The sequence below is a fragment of the Oncorhynchus masou genome, chromosome 22 (assembly GCF_036934945.1).
Source record: "Oncorhynchus masou masou isolate Uvic2021 chromosome 22, UVic_Omas_1.1, whole genome shotgun sequence".
Classification (NCBI taxonomy): domain Eukaryota; kingdom Metazoa; phylum Chordata; class Actinopteri; order Salmoniformes; family Salmonidae; genus Oncorhynchus; species Oncorhynchus masou.
In genome coordinates, this window is record NC_088233.1 from 46,991,783 (window position 1) to 47,011,937 (window position 20,155).

Here is a 20,155-nt window from a genome sequence, read left to right on the forward strand (position 1 = left end):
GCAGACATTTTCCATAAGCACAAAAGCTTATTTCTCTAAGATGTTGTGCACAAATTTCTTCAGATCCCTGTTAATGAGCATTTCTCATTTGCCAATGTAATCCATCAGGTGTGGCATATCAAGAAGCTGATTAAACAGCATGATCATTACACAGGTTCACCTTGTGCTGGGGACAATAAACGGCCAATCTAAAATATGAAGTTTTTTAACACAACACAATGCCACAGTTTTGACATAGAGTGCAATTGACATGCTGACTGCAGGAATGTCTACCAGAGCTGTTATCAGAGATCTGAATGTTCATTTCTCTAACATAAGCCGCCTACAACTTAATTTTGGAGAATTTGGCAGGACTTCCAACCGGTCTCACATGCAAACATGTGTACCCACGCCAGCCCAGGACCTCCACATCTGGCTTCTTCACCTGCAGTATAATCTGAGACCAGCCACCCAGACAGCTGATGAAACTGTGGGTTTGCACAACTGAAAAATGTCTGCACAAACTGTCAGAAACCATCTCAGGAAGCTCATCTTCGTGCTCGTCGTCCTCACGAGGGTCTTGACCTGACCTCAGTTCACAGTCATAACTTACTTCAGTGGGCAAATGCTCACCTTCAATGGCCACTGGCACGCTGAAGAAGTGTGCTCTTCACGGATTAATCCTGGTATCAATTGTACTGGGCAGATGGCAGACAGCGTATATGGAGTTGTGTAGGCGAGCGTAGGGCTGGGCGGTATACCATCTTTTACGATATACCGTTATTGATGCACGTACCAGTTTGGCTTTTTACTTTAACTTCTATAACGGTATTTGAATGTTTGGTTTGTTAAATGTGATACGCTGTGTCTAACGTCCATTTTTAGAGTTTACTCCGCTACTTGAGTCATCTCTCTCTGCTCTCTCTCCATGCCGCTTTCCACACTGACCGAGCCCCGCCACCTGTCACTCAAGGAGCACATTGGTTTTTCCTCGACCACGAGACACTTGCATTCAGTCTGCATGGTCAATGCAGCACATGCAACAATGTTGATGACAATTGTTGTTGTTGTCACTTTGCTTCTTAATGTAAATCCACTAGCGTTCTATAATTACACTATTAGTTTGGGTTTCTTACATCTGCAAACGGCTAGTGTGTCTTGTGTTAACAAGTTGGGCCTATATCGTGTTATCCGCTATTGCTAATCGCTAGTTAGCTGAGTCAGAGCAAACTAGCTAAACAGCCTAATAATGTAGTTTGTGCAATCAGTTTGCTGATGTCAGTGTTGTGAACAGAGTGCCCAATGGTGGCAGTGGGGTTATGGTATGGGCAGGCATAAGCTACGGACTACGAGCACAATTGCGTTTTCTTGATGGCAATTTTAATGCATACTGTGAGATACTGTGTCGATATACTGAGGCCCATTATTGAGCCATTCATCCACCACCATCACCTCATGTTTCAGCATGATAATGCACGGACCCATTTTGCAAGAATCTGTACACAATTTGTGGAAGCTGAAAATTTTTCCATGGCCTGCATTCTCACCAGACACCCGTTGAGCATGTTTGGGATGCTCTGGATCAACGTGTACGACAGCTTGTTCCAGTTCCCGCCAATATACAGCAAGAGGAGTGGGACAACATTCCACAGGCCACAATCAAACTGCCTTTATTTTGCTGGACCCCAGGGAGATTAGCTACTACCTTGGCAGCAGCTAATGGGGACCTCTATGTGAAGGAGATACGTTGCGCTGCATGAGACAAATGTTGGTCACACCAGATACTGACTGGTTTTCTGATCCACATCCATATCTTTTTTAAGGATCTGTGAGCAACAGATGCATATCTGTTTTCCTATTCATGCAAAATCCATAGAGTAGGGCCTAATGAATTTATTTCAATTGACTGATTTCCTTTATATGAGCTGTTACTGCATGTAGCATTTATATTTTTGTTCAGTGGACATTTATTTGGCTAATTTTAAATATTTCACGTGTCCTATTTTTAAAAAAAATCTAAAAATAGATTTTAAATGTATTTCTTTCCGTAAGGGTTGTGCAACCACTTCCTGTTTCAGATGTGGCGAAGTGACATTAGGGTCCCCCACAGTGGGAGATGCCGTGTGTGTGTCAGGGCCATAGAGGACCGACACCTAAGAGATCCTCTATGTAGATGTATTGATGTCTATGTGGACAGCATGGCTGGTTCCTCTGAGCCTTGCGTCACCTCTGGCTCCATTGTTCTCTGTCAGGGCACTCTGCTAATAATGTCACTCACTGCTGGGTGGATGTGACCGGAGTATTAGAATAACCAGAGCCAAATGCCGTTCTGTCTCTATAGGGGCTGCCATGACAGGAAAGCACACCCTAACCCAGGGATGGCCACTGTCTTCACCTCCACGCAAAACACAGCCCTCCTGGGGATACATGTTTATAGTTGTTTCTATGACATGACTTTATCCAGAAATATTACATTTTACTGTTATTTTACTAGGCAATCAGTTAAGAACAAATTCTTATTTTCAATGACGGCCTAGGAACAGTGGGTTAGTTAACTGCCTGTTCAGAGGCAGAACGACAGATTTGTACCTTGTCAGCTCAGGGATTTGAACTTGCAACCTTTCGGTTACTAGTCCAACACTCTAACCACTAGGCTACCCTGCATATTGTGTCAGTTGGAAGGATTCGGAAAGAACTCAAATGGTTTGCATATTCTTAAACCTTTTTCAGACAAAACTTGCTAGGAAAATAGCAACATTAGTTGGCAAGTTTTAGGAATTACTACCAGCATAAATTGGCTACAATTTGAGGTTCAATGTATTCAATGTTTTGTGATCAATTCATTCTGTGTTTTTCTGTCAGTTCGTTTCTTTATCTAAAGGGACTGGGTGTGACATCATGTCCTGATCAGGAAATGATGTGGAGGGAGAGAGGGTGGGTGGGGGGAGGGGAGAGGGTGGTGGGTAAGGAAAAAGAGAAACAGGTAGAAAAACAGTAGATGAGAGGAAAATAAGGACAGATACGGAGAGAGAGAGAGAGAGAGAGAGAGAGAATGGGAAACTAAGATGGAGATAGAGCGAGCCTATTGAATAGGGTTTTCATGATAGATTATCTAACTGACTAACTCGAGGAGCAGAAGGGCCTGTGTAGCCTGTAGCACAGTAAGTTCTGTTCTGGGACCTCTTTGTCTGTCAGCTGCCTGCAGCGTTGATAGGAGCTAATTAACACTAGTCTGACCTGGCTTCAGCCCAAGTCTATCCCGACCATGTCAGCACACTCATTGGTGTGTGTGTGTGTGTGTGTGTGCAGACATCCCTCCATCTGGCATAGTCAGCGAGGTAGTAAACTTAAAGAACACTGTCAGAGAAAGACGGAAAGAGAAAAGCATAAAGAAAGAGTCTTATTTCCATGCGGACCACAACCGTTAAGCCGTATTTCCATAATCCATTGAATCAATATTTGCCATCGTAGAAGTGCCAATTAATATTTACATTAGATCAACCTCTGCCTCTCTCCCCTAGTGACCAGTGTGTTACAGCTTCCTATGGGCATTATAATGAATAAACCATATCCGTTATGCTAGAGCACACCCACCCTGATAGACAGTCTCCTCTGGGGAAATCAGACCTAAGCCACACACACACCGACGTAACCATTTAACCACAACAAGTTCTCACAGTCTCACGTCAGAATGAGACGTTCATCCTTGTTTCTCAGACGTCAAATTTTTGGCACGAGAGATTTGGGTTACGTTTAGGCATTAACTCAGAAATGTTAAGGTTAGGTATTAACTCCGAATGGTTAAGGTTTGGGAAAGTATTAAAACAAAATTCTAAAATAACAACTTGAAACATGGAACCTTTGGCACCAGAGGCGTATGCACATCTGCCATCCCTGAAACCTACTTGAAGGTAACAGAGCTCACTGTTGCCCCTAGTGGCCGGGTTCCACATCATCTCCTGATGTCCTCAGACATGGATGAACTATACTGACTTGTATCACGGGTGATCTGGCTGATAACCCATCCCCAATTATCATATGGTAAGCATACAGACACACACACACACACACCTTACCCCATCCACAAACTCTCATGGGGATAAACACAAAATGCAAACATACGGCACATACACAGTGAACACCTCACACTGGGATGTTGATGAAAGGCAGTATGGTCCTGACTGGCCCCCAACAGAGTGTGTGATGGCTTTCCCTACCCCCTGTGTGTGTGTGTGTGTGTGTGTGTGTGTGTGTGTGTGTGTGTGTGTGTGTGTGTGTGTGTGTGTGTGTGTGTGTGTGTGTGTGTGTGTGTGTGTGTGTGTGTGTGTGTGATTCATCCTCCCTTGCCCATGGTTGATGGAGTTTACGTCTGTATATTTGTGCAGTCTGCTTCTCCCAAGGTCCATTTCATGGGGGGGTAGATTAGATGGGGAGGGGGTCTAGCATCAATCAAGCAGACGCATCCTAGAACACAACTTAACCACCAGAGTGCATCCCAACACCCCAGGGTTACTGTCTTAGTATTGCACACACAGAGACACACACACACACACACACTGATTACTGTCCTACTACCCTCCAGTATACCGACCCCCTCTATGGAGGACTACCTCACCAACCCTCCCCCTCTCCCCCCTCTATCTCTCCCATCCCCCCCCCCCCATATATCCCTCTCCCTCCTCCCTCTCTCTCCCCCAGTGACTACCTCACCCCCCAGGCATGGCAGCTGTGTTCTGTTCTCCTGTTTGGCATTACGTCACTGATGGAGCAGCCCTATTACTGATCCCCTGACAACCAGCCCTATCAACACACACACACTTCATTAACCCCCCCTCCCCCTCCTCCTGTTCTGTAGTCTACCCTGAGGCGATGGCGCTTTCCCCAGAGAGAGAGAGAGAGAGAGAGAGAGAGAGAGAGAGAGAGAGAGACTATATTCACGTTCACAGAACTTGCACGTCGGCTATAGGTCATGTATTTTGACTGTTGAACTTGTTGCCGTAAGTTACGCATCGTGTTTTGCCACTGTGTGCTTTCTCATAGAAAGCATATCCTTTCAGACTTTCAACCCTGTTCAAACATACTTTTAGGAGCGTTAGAAGTTGCAACTTTTGAGAGAGATTTGTGTGTCCTTCATGCCCAATTTGCTCTGTCTGTACGAGCCCTAAATGTACTGTACTATATTGCCCCTCCCTCCCTGCCTTCACTGTCAAGTGTGTGGGCTGTGGGTGTGAGACAGGCAGGCAGGTGCTGCAGCTCGTTAGCCGGCAATCTACCCTAGCCCTGCTGTGCTAACACAACCTAACAAACTTCATGGCATGAGGAACAGGTCATAGCTCTGCTCTCCTCTCTCTGCTCACTAAGGCCTAACTAGAAGAGGAAGGAAACCCTCACTCAGCCAATAACAAACAGAGGGAAATATACCATTGCATTGGTGGAAATACTGTAGCAGGGTGTTGTGGGTTATGTAGTCTCCTGTGATCCACTAAAGGACCAACACCATGTTTGTTACAACTGCCAGGAGATGTTTCTTTATCGGTCCCTGGTTATGTTCACTCATCCACCAAGAAACAATATCCCTATGAGCCCAAGGCATGGAAAAGATGTTGAAAATACATTTTTTTTGGTTCAACAGACATTTTCAACTAAAAGTTATTAGTTTCTATGTTCCCATAAGGCCTTTACTCCTCTTCTATCTATATCTCTTGTCTCCATCTCACTCTCTCTCTCTGTGTGTATAAACTTTGTGGTGTTGTCCCAGTAACAGGCCCTCTCCCATAAAAGCCCAGTCTTAGCTGGTCTGGCTTGGGGAGGGAGGGGGGGGACAGAGTGACCAGCACACCTATTTATGGCCAGGCAGGCACACACACGTGTGCAGTAAATAAAAGCAATTCCCTGGCGTTTTTAGCACCCTGCCTGCAATCCCCTAATTAAACACCTGCTATTCTGGGTCTTGTTACCCTGCTGGGGGGAGCAGAGGAGGGGGGAATGGGTAAGGGGAGGAGAAAGGGAGAGAGGACAAAAAATATTTATGTTAATCTACTGAGGATCACTTAGTTTGCTGCTCAAAGAAATGTACATGAACGTAATGGACACTAAGTTGGTGGCTGGTGAGTTAGTGTTGGTGACAATAGTGACACTAGATAGCCAATAGGGAGTGCCACCTATGATACCAACTGAGTTTGATATCATTTCCAGATGGTTGGATAGATACAGTTGAAGTTGGAAGTTTACATACACTGAGGTTGGAGTCATTAAAACTATTTTTTCAACCACTCCACAAATTTCTTGTTAGCATACTATAGTTTTGGCAAGTGGGTTAGGACATCTACTTTGTGCATGACACAAGTCATTTTTCCAACAAGACAGATTTTTTTGCACTCATACTTTACTGTATCACAATTCCAGTGGGTCAGAAGTTTACATACACTAAGTTGACTGTGCCTTTAAATGATGACCATCTTTATGTTTGGAGGAAAAAGGGGGAGGCTTGCAAGCCGAAGAACACCATCCAAACCGTGAAGCACGGGGGTGGCAGCATCATGTTGTGGAGGTTATCTATTCATGTTGTGGAGGTTAACACAACGTTAACTATTCATGAAAATCGCAAATGAAATGAAATAAATATATTGGCTCACAAGCTTAGCCTTTTGTTAACAACACTGTCATCTCAGATTTTCAAAATATGCTTTTCAACCATAGCTACACAAGCATTTGTGTAAGAGTATTGATAGCTAGCATAGCATTAAGCCTAGCATTCAGCAGGCAACAAAAACAAGAAAAGCATTCAAATAAAATAATTTACCTTTGAAGAACTTCGGATGTTTTCAATGAGACTCTCAGTTAGATAGCAAATGTTTTTCCAAAAAGATTATTTGTGTAGGAGAAATCGCTCCGTTTTGTTCATCCCGTTTGGCTAAGAAAAAAACCAGAAAATTCAGTCATTACAACGCCAAACTTTTTTATGTGTTTTTCACATATCTTTCGATGATAAATCATTCGTGGCAGTTGCCTTTCTCCTCTGAACCTAATGGAAAAGTGGACGCAGCTGGAGATTGCGCAATAATTTCGACGGAGGACACCAAGCGGACACCTGGTAAATGTAGTCTCTTATGGGCAATCTTCCAATGATATGCCTACAAATACGCCACAATGTTGCAGACACCTTGGTGAAACAACAGGAAGTATAGGCTCATTCCTGGCACATTCACAGCCATATAAGGAGACATTGGAACACAGCGCATTCAAAATCTGGGGCATTTCCTGTATGAAATTCCATCTTGGTTTCGCCTGTAGCATTAGTTCTGGGGCACTCACAGACAATATCTTTGCAGTTTTGGAAATGTCAGTGTTTTCTTTCCAAAGCTGTCGATTATATGCATAGTCGAGCATCTTTTCGTGACAAAATATATTGTTTAAAACGGGAACGTTTTTTTATCCAAAAATTAAAAGAGCGCCCCCTATATCGAAGAAGTAAACCCAGGTTACCACAGTTCCCTGACTCTGATCGCTGCTATGCAGTGCCTTAGACCACTGTGCAGCTTCCGCATTTAACCTGGGTTACAGTGAGGTGAGATAAGGGGGGACTTTACCTAGCAGGGTCTTGTAGATGACCTGGAGCCAGTGGGTTTGGCGACGAGTATGAAGCGAGGGCCAGCCAACGAGAGCGTACAGATTGCAGTGGTGGGTAGTATATGGGGCTTTGGTGACAAAACGGATTGCACTGTGATAGACTGCATCCAATTTATTGAGTAGGGTATTGGAGGCTATTTTGTAAATGACATCACCGAAGTCGAGGATTGGTAGGATGGTCAGATTTACGAGGGTATGTTTGGCAGCATGAGTGAAGGATGCTTTGTTGCGAAATAGGAAGCCAATTATAGATATAACTTTGGATTGGAGATGTTTTGATATGAGTCTGGAAGGAGAGTTTACAGTCTAACCAGACACCTAGGTATTTGCAGTTGTCCACATATTCTAAGTCAGAACCGTCCAGAGTAGTGATGCTGGATGGGCGGGCAGGTGCAGGTAGCGATCGGTTGAAGAGCATGCATTTAGTTTGACTTGTATTTAAGAGCAGTTGGAGGTCACGGAAGGAGAGTTGTATGGCATTGAAGCTCATCTGGAGGGTTGTTAACACAGTGTCCAAAGAAGGGCCAGAAGTATACAGAATGGTGTCGTCTGCGTAGAGGTGGATCAGATACTCCCCAGCAGCAAGAGCGACATCATTGATGTATACAGAGAAGAGAGTCGGCCCAATAATTGAACCCTGTGGCACCCCCATAGGGACTGCCAGAGGCCCGGACAACAGGCCCTCCGATTTGACACACTGAAATCTATCAGAGAAGCACTTGGTGAACCAGGCAAGGCAATCATTTGAGAAACCTAGGCTATCGAGTCTGCCGATGAGGATGTGGTGATTGACAGAGTCGAAAGCCTTGGCCCGGTCAATGAATATGGCTGCACAGTATTGTTTCTTATCGTTTAGGACTTTGAGCATGGCTGAGGTGCACCTATGACCAGCTCTGAAACCAGATTGCATAGCGGAGAAGGTGCGGTGGGATTCGAAATGATGGGTACTCTGTTTGTTGACTTGGCTTTCGAAGACCTTAGAAAGGCAGGGTAGGATAGATATAGGTCTGTAGCAGTTTGGGCCAAGAGTGTGTCCCCCTTTGAAGAGGAGGATGACCGCAGCTGCTTTCCAATCTTTGGGAATCTCAGACGACATGAAAGAGAGTTGAAGTGTTGAAGTGTACCTATGATGAAAATTACAGGCCTCTCTCATCTTTTTAAGTCGGAGAACTTGCACAATTGGTGTGGCTGACTAAATACTTTTTTGTCCAACTGTATATCTGTTCCTGGTTCTAAATTTCTTGAATGGGGCATGCTTATTTAAGATTGTAAGGAAGGCATTTTTTTAAATAACCAGGCATCCTCTACTGACGGGATGAGGTCAATATCCTTCCAGGATACCCCGACCAGGTCGATTAGAAAGGCCTGCTTGCTGAAGTGTTTCAGGGAGCGTTTGGCAGTGATGAGTGGAGGTCGCTTGTCCGCTGACCCATTACGGGTGCAGGCAATGAGGCAGTGATCGCTGAGATCTTGTTTGTAAACAGCAGAGGTGTATTTGGAGGGCAAGTTGGTTTGGATGAAATCTATGAGGGTGCCCGTGTTTACAGCTTTGGGGTGGTACCTGGTAGGTTCATTGATAATGTGTGTGAGATTGAGGGCATCAAGCTTAGATTGTAGGGTGGCTGGAGTGTTAATCATGTTGCAGTTTAGGTCACCTAGCAGCACGAGCTCTGAAGATAGATGGGGGGCAATCAGTTCACATATGGTGTCCAGGGCACAGCTGGGGGCAGAGAGTGGTCTATAGCAGGCGGCAACGGTGAGAGACTTGTTTTTAGAGAGTTGGATTTTTAAAAGTAGAAGTTCAAATTGTTTGGGTACAGGCCTGGATAGTAGGACAGAACTCTGCAGGCTATCTTTGCAGTAGATTGCAACACCACCCCCTTTGGCAGTTCTATCTTGTCTGAAAATGTTATAGTTTGGAATTAAAGTTTCAGAATTTTTGGTGGTCTTCCTAAGCCAGGATTCAGACACAGCTAGAACATCCGCGTTGGCAGAGTGTGCTAAAGCAGTGAATAGAACAAACATAGGGAGGAGGCTTCTAATGTTAACATGCATAAAACCAAGGCTATTACGGTTACAGAAGTCGTCAAAAGAGAGCGCCTGGGGAATAGGAGTGGAGCTAGGCACTGCAGGGCCTGGATTCACCTCTACATCGCCAGAGGAACAGAGGAGGAGTAGAATAAGGGTGCGGGTAAAAGCAATAAGAATTGGTCGTCTGGAACGTCTGGAACAGAGAGTAAAAGGAGGTTTCTGGGGCGATAAAATAGCATCAAGGTATAATGTACAGACAAAGGTATGGTAGGATGTGAATACAGTGGAGGTAAACCTAGGTATTGAGTGATGAAGAGAGAAGAGAGAGATATCTAGAAACATCATTGAAACCAGGAGATGTCATTGCATGTGTGGGTGGTGGAACTAATAGGTTGGATAAGGTATAGCAGGACTAGAGGCTCTACAGTGAAATAAGCCAATAAACACTAACCAGAACAGCAATGGACAAGGCATATTGACATTAAGGAGAGGCATGCTTAGTCGAAAAGGGTCCAGTGAGTGGAGAGGTTGGTTGGGGGTCACAGCGATTTAGACAGCTAGCCAGACCATCAGTAGCAAGCTAGCATAGGATGGAGGTCTGTTATTAGCCACCTCTTGCATTCCTTAGCCATCTCTTGCGTTCCGTCAGTAGATTAGTGGGGTTCCGTGTGGTAGAGGGGATTAATCCAAATCACACAACAACAACAAAAATAAAAACAATAGATATAGAGGCCCAAGAAGAAAAAATAAATAATAATAACAATAATAATAATAAAAATAAATAAATAAATTGTCCGATTGTCTATTCAGATAGCAGCCGATAAGACAGCTAACGGTTAGCAGGCCGCAGATGGGCGTTCAGGTAACGTCGCGACGGAGGAGCCAGCCGGATTACTCCTTTGGGTAGATAACGTCGGCAGTCCAGTTGTGAAGGCCCGGTGGGGCTCCGCGTAGGCAGTAAAACGGGTCCGGATAGGTGACTGCAGCCCGGGAGTGATTGATGGAACTCTTCAGCTGGCTATCTCCGGAATAATTGATGTTTGCTCCGGAATCGACGAAAGCCGATAGTCACACGGATAGCAGCTAGCTAGCTGTGAGATCCAGGTATGAATGTCCAGAGTTAGCGGTTGAAATCCAGGGACATGGAGAGAAAAATTGGTCCGGTATGTTCCGTTCCGAGCCGCGCTGCGCTGCGTCGTACAAAGCTGGCGATAGATTTTCGAGCTAAAGGATAGCTGATGACCACAAACCGTGGTTAGCTGACTACTAACGATTTGCCAGTAAAGAAGCTAACTAGCTTCTGAACTAGCTTCTGATTTAGCTTCTGGATTAGCTTCTGGCTAGCTTCTGGCTTGCTCCTGGCTAGTTTCTGGCTAGCTTCTTGGAGTTTCTGGCTAGCTTCTTGGAGGATTACAGATTTGAGGTAAATAATACGTTTTTTATAAATATAAATTGGTGAGGCGGGTTGCAGGAGAGTGTTTTGAAGATGAGTTTATGGAAAATTAAAAAAATGTATGTGAAAAAAGTTGTAAATATATATATATATATATATATATATATACAGGACACGACAAGACGAGGACAAAAGACGTCTGAACTGCTATGCCATCTTGGATGAATCATAAGGGTCCAGTGAGCAGTGAGGTTGGTTGGGGTTCACGGCGATGCAGAGAGCTCGCCGGGCCATCGGTAGCAAGCTGGCAGAGGATGGAGGTCTGTTTTTAGCCACCTCGTGCGTTTCCGTCAGTAGATTAGTGGGGTGTGGTATAGGGGACCAATCCAATTGTCAAAATAGATATAGTTATAGTGACCCAAGAAAATTGTCCGATAGACCTATTCAGATAGCAGTCGGCGTTAGTTTTATCATCTAGATCAGGAGTTTTCGAACCGCTACTCTCCTTCCACAGCCGTTCCATGTATTTGATATTTCCCAGAAGTAGCATACCGGATTCAACTTGTCAATTCCTTATCAAGCCATTAATTAGGTGAATCAGACGAGCTAGTTAAGGGCTACAAAAACCATTTGAGACGTCTGGGGGTCCCCGAGGAGAGGTTTGAATTGTATGATTAAGGTCAACTTTAACTTGATGATCAAGGTAATGTTTGTGATGCAAAAGTAAAGCTCTGAGATCGCTGTGACTGTGGCTTATTACTGGTGTGTGCGTGCAAACACAGGCGCTTAAGATAAGGGCCAGAGCAGGAAATGTGGAGCAATTACTCATTGCGTACGCATACACCCATTATCTCTGTCTTTGCATACAGGCAACATACTTACACAAGATGATGTAATCATACTGGAATTCAAAACACGTTAACATGTTCTCTTTCATTTTATATTTAAATACTTTTCTGTGTATTTGAGTTTTCTCAAATAATGTTTCTATTGGAAGGATTTGGAAGTTTTTTCAAATACTATACATAACCCACTGTTTTAAAATATTTGCAAAAGTCTTTTTCCAAATACATTATTTCAAATACCAAACAGATCTGGTTCAAATTCATGGGAGTATTTACTTTTTTTTAATACTGTGTATTTGAGTATTTTAAAATACTTGCCAATACTTTCCAAATATATTTCCAAATACATTCCAATACTCAACTAGTTGTGCTTTCAAAATACATATATAGAAATACTTACTTTAAAATGTATTTGAAAGTAGTTGAAATGCCATAAATAGTATTTGAATCTATGTCTGCAACACACACACATATGCGTGTAAATATTCTCTGAAGCACACACACATCGTTTGATACATTCACACTCAGACTAAGCTTTTTAACACTCATACGTGATACACAACCCACACACTATCTAATTAAGGACATGTACAAATTGTTCAGTGCATGCACGTTCTAAAATGCACACTGTTTAATTAACATCCCTTTTCAACACACACACTCACATGGTGAGGTGAGGGGGGGGGTTCAAAACGCCAGCACCCTCCCTTGTGAGGATAACGCCACTCAGCCTTTTTCTAAAATGTTTTATGAGACATCGGGAGAGATCTCTGCGTGGCCAAAGAGCTCTATTTTCATGTCATATGACCATAACACCGGTTCCAATCCAAGTGCCAATGCCGTTTAGCAAACTCCAGGCGGTGCTATGGTCAGATGAAATGAAGATCTTTGACCACGCACACCAGTTGTGGGTATGTCGTCGAAAAACAGAAACGTATGCAGAAAAGTACCTCATACCTACTGTAAAATATGGTGGTGGATCTTTGATGTTATGGGGCTGGTTATTTTGCTTCCACTGTTCCTGGGGCCCTTGTTAAGGTCAACGGCATCGTGAACTTTACTAAGTACCAGGACATTTTTGCCCAAAACCCGGTTGCCTCTGCTACGAGGCTGACACTTGGCCAGAAGTGGATCTTCCAGGAAGACAACCCTAAGCACAAATCAAAATCTGAAAAAAATAAGTGCTAATTGCCCACAAAATCTACAATTTGCAATGGCCATCACAGTCTCCGGACTTGAACCCCATTGAAATCCTGTGCATTGAATTGAAGAGGTAAGTTCATAAGTACACACAAGGGATATCAAGGATCTAGAAAGATTATGTATGGAGGAATGGTCTAAGACAGGGATGGGCAACTGGGCCCCCCTTTTGTAGGTCTGTGGATTAATCTAGAATAGTAGAATTCACAAGGTGCAATTTCAGAATTTGGTTGGCATCAGCAGTTTATCGCTTGTTTTTTTCAGTCACTGACTGTTACTCAATTAGCTCATGTCAGCTAACAATTTTAAGAATGGTAAATTAGTCTAGCCAGTGATCTAAACTTGTTGTAATCATGGTCAAATTACCGACTGGGAGGCCCCCTCCGTTGATTTTGTTAGTCGCTCTCACAGATATCATATTCAAAACTGCGAACGTATGGTAAAATGACTAGAATTGCATAAAATTAATTATACAATTTGCAAAGCATTCTCTCCGCCCCATGGCAAAATATGTAGAATATCATATTATCAGTTGCTTTAAAACTGCAATATTTTCTGTACACCCTATGGCAAATTGTGTAGGATTGCAGTATATGATGGGGGCGGGGGGCGGGGCAACAACATTTTACTTTAGGCCCCCTAAAAGGCCAGCAACTGTGTGGGTATGGATTTAGGTACACAGACCCGCGAGCGCACAGACCCGCGAGCGCCCCCTCCAATTTTTTTGTTGCCCCTACCCCATCAAAGTTGCCCATCCCAAGATCCCAATGTGTTCTCCAATCTTATAAAACATTTTAGAAACAGGCTCATTGTTGTTATTCTTGCAAAGGGAGGGTGCTGGAGTATTGAAAACAATATTTTTAAAAATATTTTTTAAATATTATTATTTCTTAATCTTTTTATCTGAGCAATTGTATTAGTATAAAATAATATAATTTGCCAAATAAATGTAGCACACAATATAGCTCAGCATAGATATTATTAAAAAAAAAATAATAATTTTCGTCAAGGGTGGCAAAAATGTTGGACAAAAATGTTAGAACATCTACTCATTCAAGGGTTTTTCTTTATTTTTTACAATTTCCTACATTGTAGAATAATAGTGAAGACATCAAAACTATGAAATAACACATATGGAATCATGTAGTAACCAAAAAAGGGTTAAACAAATGCATTTGTTTATCAGTTGTGTTGTGACAAGGTAGGGGGGTATACAGAAGATTGCCCTATTTGGTAAAAGACCACGTCTATATTATGGCAAGAACAGCTCAAATAACAAAGAGAAACGACAGTCTATCATTAGTTTAAGACGTGGGTTAGTCAAACCGGAAAATTTCAGGAACTTTGAACATTTCTTCAAGTGCAATCACAAAAAGCACCAAGCGCTTTCATGAGGACCGCCACAGGAAAGGAAGACCCAGAATTACCTCTACTGCAGAGGATAAGTTCATTAGTGTTACCAGCCGCAGAAATTGTAGCCCAAATAAATGCTTCATAGAGTTCAAGTGACAGACACATCTCAACATCAACTGTTCAGAGGAGACTGCGTGAATTAGGCATTCATGGTCAAATTTCTGCAAAGAAACCACTACTAAAGGATACCAATAATAAGAAGAGACTTCCTTGGGCCAAGAAACAAGAGCAATGGACATTAGACTGGTGGAAATCTGTCTTTTGGTCTGATGAGTCCAAATTCTCGATTTTTGGTTCCAACCGCTGTGTCTTCGTGAGACACAGGGTAGGTGAACGGATGATCTCTGCATGTGTGGTTCCCACTGTGAAGCATGGAGGAGGAGGTGTGATGTTTTAGGGGTGCTTTGCTGGTGACACTGTCAGTGATTTATTTAGAATTCAAGGAACACTTAACTGACATGGCTACCACAGCATTCTGCAGTGATTTGCCATTCCATCTGGTTTGGGCTTAGTGGGACTATCATTTGTTTTTCAACAGGACAATGACACAACACACCTCCAGGCTGCGTAAGGGCTATTTGACCAAGAAGGAGAGTGATGGAGTGCTGCATCAGATGACCTGGCCTCCACAATCACCCGACCTCAAACCAATTGAGATGGTTTAGGGTGAGTTGGACTGCAGAGTAAAGGAAAAGCAGCCAACAAGTTCTCAGCATATGTGGGAACTCCTTCAAGACTGTTGGAAAAGCATTCCAGGTGAAGCTGGTTGAGCGAATGCCAAGAGTGTGCAAAGCTGTCAAGGCAAAGGGTAGCTACTTTCAAGATTCACCACTTGTTTGCTTACTCCATGATTCCAAATGTGTTATTTCATAGTTTTGATGTATTCACTATTATTCTACAATGTAGAAAATAGTCAAATAAAGAAAAACCCTTGGATGAGTAGGTGTGTCCAAACATTTGACTAGTACTGTATATGTATGTATATACAGTGGGGCAAAAAAGTATTTAGTCAGCCACCAATTGTGCAAGTTCTCCCACTTAAAATGTTCATCATAGGTACACTTCAACTATGACAAACAAAATGAGAAAAAAATCCAGAAAATCACATTGTAGGATTTTTTATGAATTTATTTGCAAATTATGGTGGACAATAAGTATTTGGTCACCTACAAACAAGCAAGATTTCTGGCTCTCACAGACCTGTAACTTCTTCTTTAAGAGGCTCCTCTGTCCTCCACTCGTTACCTGTATTAATGGCACCTGTTTGAACTTGTTATCAGTATAAAAGACACCTGTCCACAACCTCAAACAGTCACATTCCAAACTCCACTATAGCCAAGACCAAACAGCTGTCAAAGGACACCAGAAACAAAATTGTCGACCTGCACCAGGCTGGAAAGACTGAATCTGCAATAGGTAAGCAGCTGGTTTGAATAAATCAACTGTGGGAGCAATTATTAGGAAATGGAAGACATACAAGACCACTGATAATCTCCCTCGATCTGGGGCTCCACGCAAGATCTCACCCCGGGGGGTCAAAATGATCACAAGAACGGTGAGCAAAAATCCCAGAACCACACGGGGGGACCTAGTGAATGACCTGCAGAGAGCTGGGACCAAAGTAACAAAGCCTAACATCAGAAACACACTACACCGCCAGGAACTCAAATCCTGCAGTGCCAGACGTGTCCCCCTGCTTAAGCCAGTACATGTCCAAGCCCGTCTGAAGTTTGCTAGAGAGCATTTGGATGATCCAGAAGAAGATTGGGAGAATGTCAGATGAAACCAAAATATAACTTTTTGGTAAAAACTCAACTCGTCGTGTTTGGAGGACAAAGAATGCTGATTTGCATCCAAAGAACACCATACCTACTGTGAAGCATGGGGGTGGAAACATCATGCTTTGGGGCTGTTGTTCTGCAAAGGGACCAGGATGACTGGTCCGTGTAAATGAAAGAATTAATGGGGCCATGTATCGTGAGATTTTGAGTGAAAACCTCCTTCCATCAGCAAGGGCATTAAAGATGAAACGTGGCTGGGTCTTTCAGCATGACAATGATCCCAAACACACCGACCGGGCAATGAAGGAGTGGCTTCGTAAGAAGCATTTCAAGGAGCCTGGCGTGGCCTAGCCGGTCTCCAGATCTCAACCCCATAGAACATTTTTGGAGGAAGTTGAAAGTCCGTGTTGCCCAGCAACAGCCCCAAAACATCACTGCTCTAGAGGAGATCTGCATGGAAGAATGGGCCAAAAAGTGTACCTATGATGAAAATTACAGGCCTCATCTTTTTAAGTGGGATAACTTGCACAATTGGTGGCTGACTAAATACTTTTTTGCCCCACTGTATATATACACTACCGCTCAAAAGTTTGGGGTCACTTAGAAATATCCTTGTTTTTGAAAGAAAATGTTTGTGTTCATTAAAATAACATCAAATTAATCGGAAATACAGTGTTGCTGGAAACGGCAGATTTGTTCATGAATATCTACATAGGCATACAGAGGCCCATTATCAGCAACCATCACTCCTGTGTTCCAATGGCACATTGTGTTAGCTAATTCAAGTTTATAATTTTAAAAGGCTAATTGATCATTAGAAAACCCCTTTGCAATTTATGTTAGCACAGCTGAAAACTGTTGTCCCGATTAAAGAAGCAATAAAACTGGCCTTCTTTAGACTAGTTGAGTATCTGGAGAATCAGCATTTGTGGGTTCGATTACAGGCTCCGAATGGCCAGAAACAAATAACTGTCTTCTGAAACTCGTCAGTCTCTGCTTGTTCTGAGAAAGGAAGGCTATTCCATGCAAGAAATTGCCAAGAAACTGAAGATCTGGTACAATGCTGTGTACTGCTCCCATCACAGAACAGCGCAAACTGGCTCTTACCATAATAGAAAAAGGAGTGGGAGGCCCCGGAGAACAACTGAGCAAGAGGACAAGTCCATTAGAGTGTCTAGTTTGAGAAACAGACACCTCACAATTCCTCAACTGGCAGCTTGATTAAATAGTACCCGCAAAACACCAGTCTCAACGTCAACAATGAAAAGGCTACTCCTGGATGCTGGCCTTCTAGGCAGAGTTGCAAAGAAAAAGTAATATCTCAGACTGGCCAATAAAAATAAAAGATGGGCAAAAGAACAGACACAAGACAGAGGAACTCTGCCTAGAAAGCCAGCATCCCGGAGTCGCCTCTTCACTGTTGACATTGAGACTGGTATTTTGCGGGTACTATTTAATTAAGCTGTCAGTTGAGGACTTGTGAGGCTTCTGTAAAGTCTGATCAGTTTGATGTTATTTTAATGTACAAAAATTGTGCTTTTCTTTCAAAAACAAGGAAATTTCTAGGTGACCCCAAACTTTTGAATGTTCGTGTGTGTCTGTGTGTGTGTGTATATATTTATATACACACACACACACACACACACACACACACACACACACACACACACACACACACACACACACACACAGGCATTGAGTGTGTGGGTTGCTAAGGCAGATTGAGTGATGTGTTTCAGAGGGAGTGATATCTCCTACTTGTTGTATGCACACACACTGCACATTATAAATCACACACTATTTAATTAAACACACGGAGACACAGTGTATTTTGCTAAAACCCATTGAGCAGTAGTTGCTGTCTCTCTCTGCTCCAGCTCGCTAGGCCCCTGAGGTAGCCACATATTTGTCTGGTGAGTAAGGAATGTGGTTACATGCCTTAGACATTAGCTATGACAGAGCGCTGGCTCCACAAGAGAGGGAAGGAGGGAGCAAGGGAGGAGGAGGGAGGGACCATGTGAGGGAGGAGGGGAGGGAGAGGAGAGGGGGGGGGGGTCAGAGTCTTAGCTCACGGCAAGTGAGCTCATTCACCCCCCCCCTCCCCGGGCAAGCGAGTGCGAGAGGAAAGAGAGAACAACTACGTCATCCTCTATACAGAGGAAAGGAAGAGAGGGAGGGGGGAGGAGTGTGAGCGAATGAGAGACTGGGAGAGCGAAGCAGCACAACAATAGGGTACTGCTCTTCTGGCTGTGGGCTCACACACGGAGAGGAGGCACGGAGAGACACACTGTAGAAACTGCAGGCAATACAGCACAGGACTGACAGAGAGAGATACATGACCACCATTTGTTTTCTCCATAGTTATTTAGTTAATTATTTCTCAAAATACTGCTGGACCTCTATGGCTTTGTTAGATATTATAGGATACATCTCATTCTGGGTGGATTTTGATCTGAATGAGTTCTAGATCTGGCTTGTGGAACTTGTGGACAGTACATCTACAGATGTTTGGGAGTAGCTTGCTTTCTGTTAGCGGGTTCCGTCCATTCTCTTGAGTTCTGGGACTAAGGTTCTGCTCCTTGGACTTGGGGACCGTCTGAGTTGAGTAGACACCACCAGTGTGAGTAGTGACGACTCGGGACTTTGTGGTGTCGAGTTTTGGACCTTTTTCGGGAAGTGATTTGTTTGTTTACCCGTTCTGCCGACTTATTCCTGGGGGACTCCCCCGGTCTGGACGTCCAGTCAGTGTACACCAGATCTGAGCTCACCAGAACGCGTGTATGTTGAGCGTGTTGAGAGCGATGCCTCTGGACGTGGTCATAGCCCCGGCGGAGGACTGTTTCTGGCCTGTCCTGCAGGAGTCAGACAGGAGGCTGAAGATCAGAGTCCGCAGGACCAAAGAAGGGAGGGAGTTACGAGGTGTGTACTGACCCAGGATGGGGGGGGGGGACCCTCACATGGGGGTATTGGGCAATGGGGGAGCTGGGGGCACAAGGGGTATGTTGCAGAGGTTGTGGTGTACAACTCTACAAGGTACAAGGGTAGGGGTTTAGGTGGGTAAAACAGTATTGAGGTATGGGGCTATGGCTGACTTACTGGAGATCCAGGCATCCCTTGAAGTTGAATTCGCAGAGGCTTGAAGAAAGCGAATGAAAGAGAAGATGGACAAGCAGAGTGGAGGGATTTATCAGAGGGATAGAAAGCAATGAGAGAGAGCTCAGGTCTGCAGCGTGACATAGTGCTCACTCTCTCTGCCTGTGGTCATTGACATGTAAAACTATCACAAAGGCCCCTTTCTCTGAACATTCTGCCTCTCTCTCTCTCTCTCTCTCTCTCTCTCTCTCTCTCTCTCTCTCTCTCTCTTCTGCATTGACAGTTTTATCGATTTGTGTGTGCACTGAAGCCAGGTGTTTTATATTACACATTTCACACAGCAGGAGTAGACAATGCAGAGGTGTCACTGTGTGCGTGTGTGCGTGTGTAGTGTGTGTTGCACAGTGTGCACTGATATAATGTACAGTTTGTTTATTTCCAACATTAATTATGTGTGTGTGTGTGTGTGTGTGTGTGTGTGTGTGTGTGTGTGTGTGTGTGTGTGTGTGTGTGTGTAGCTATATATTAGATGTGCTGGAGAGTGTGTATGCTCTGCATGTGGTTCAGTGCCGTGAGCTGGTTCAGTGCCGTGAGCTGGTTCAGTGCCGTGAGCTGGTTCTGGTTCAGTGCCGTGAGCCCAGCACTCCACACCTGGTCCTGTTCACGCTGTGCAATGGCTTTCAGGCAGGAGCCGTCAAACTCGTTAGTCAAGATAGAGACAATTACACGTTTGTCATCCCCTGTTGAAAATGAGCGGAAGGTAGCCGAGCGGTTAGAGCGTCAGGCCAGGA

The 20,155-nt window shown here is 43.9% G+C and overlaps 1 protein-coding gene across 3 annotated transcripts in view; it reads left to right on the forward strand.

Annotated features, from left to right (window-relative positions):
- Positions 1–20,155, forward strand: part of LOC135509581 (dual specificity protein phosphatase 8-like) — a 68,262-nt gene that overhangs the window by 37,201 nt on the left and 10,906 nt on the right. The window contains exon 1 of one of the 3 annotated variants that reach the window (XM_064930354.1): positions 18,513–19,190. The exons of the other annotated variants lie outside the window; for them this stretch is intronic. Within the exon in view, the coding sequence (XP_064786426.1) occupies positions 19,052–19,190 (139 nt within the window). The 5' untranslated portion in view covers positions 18,513–19,051. Of the gene's footprint in view, positions 1–18,512; positions 19,191–20,155 lie in introns of those variants that run through there. 3 annotated transcript variants of the gene reach the window in all.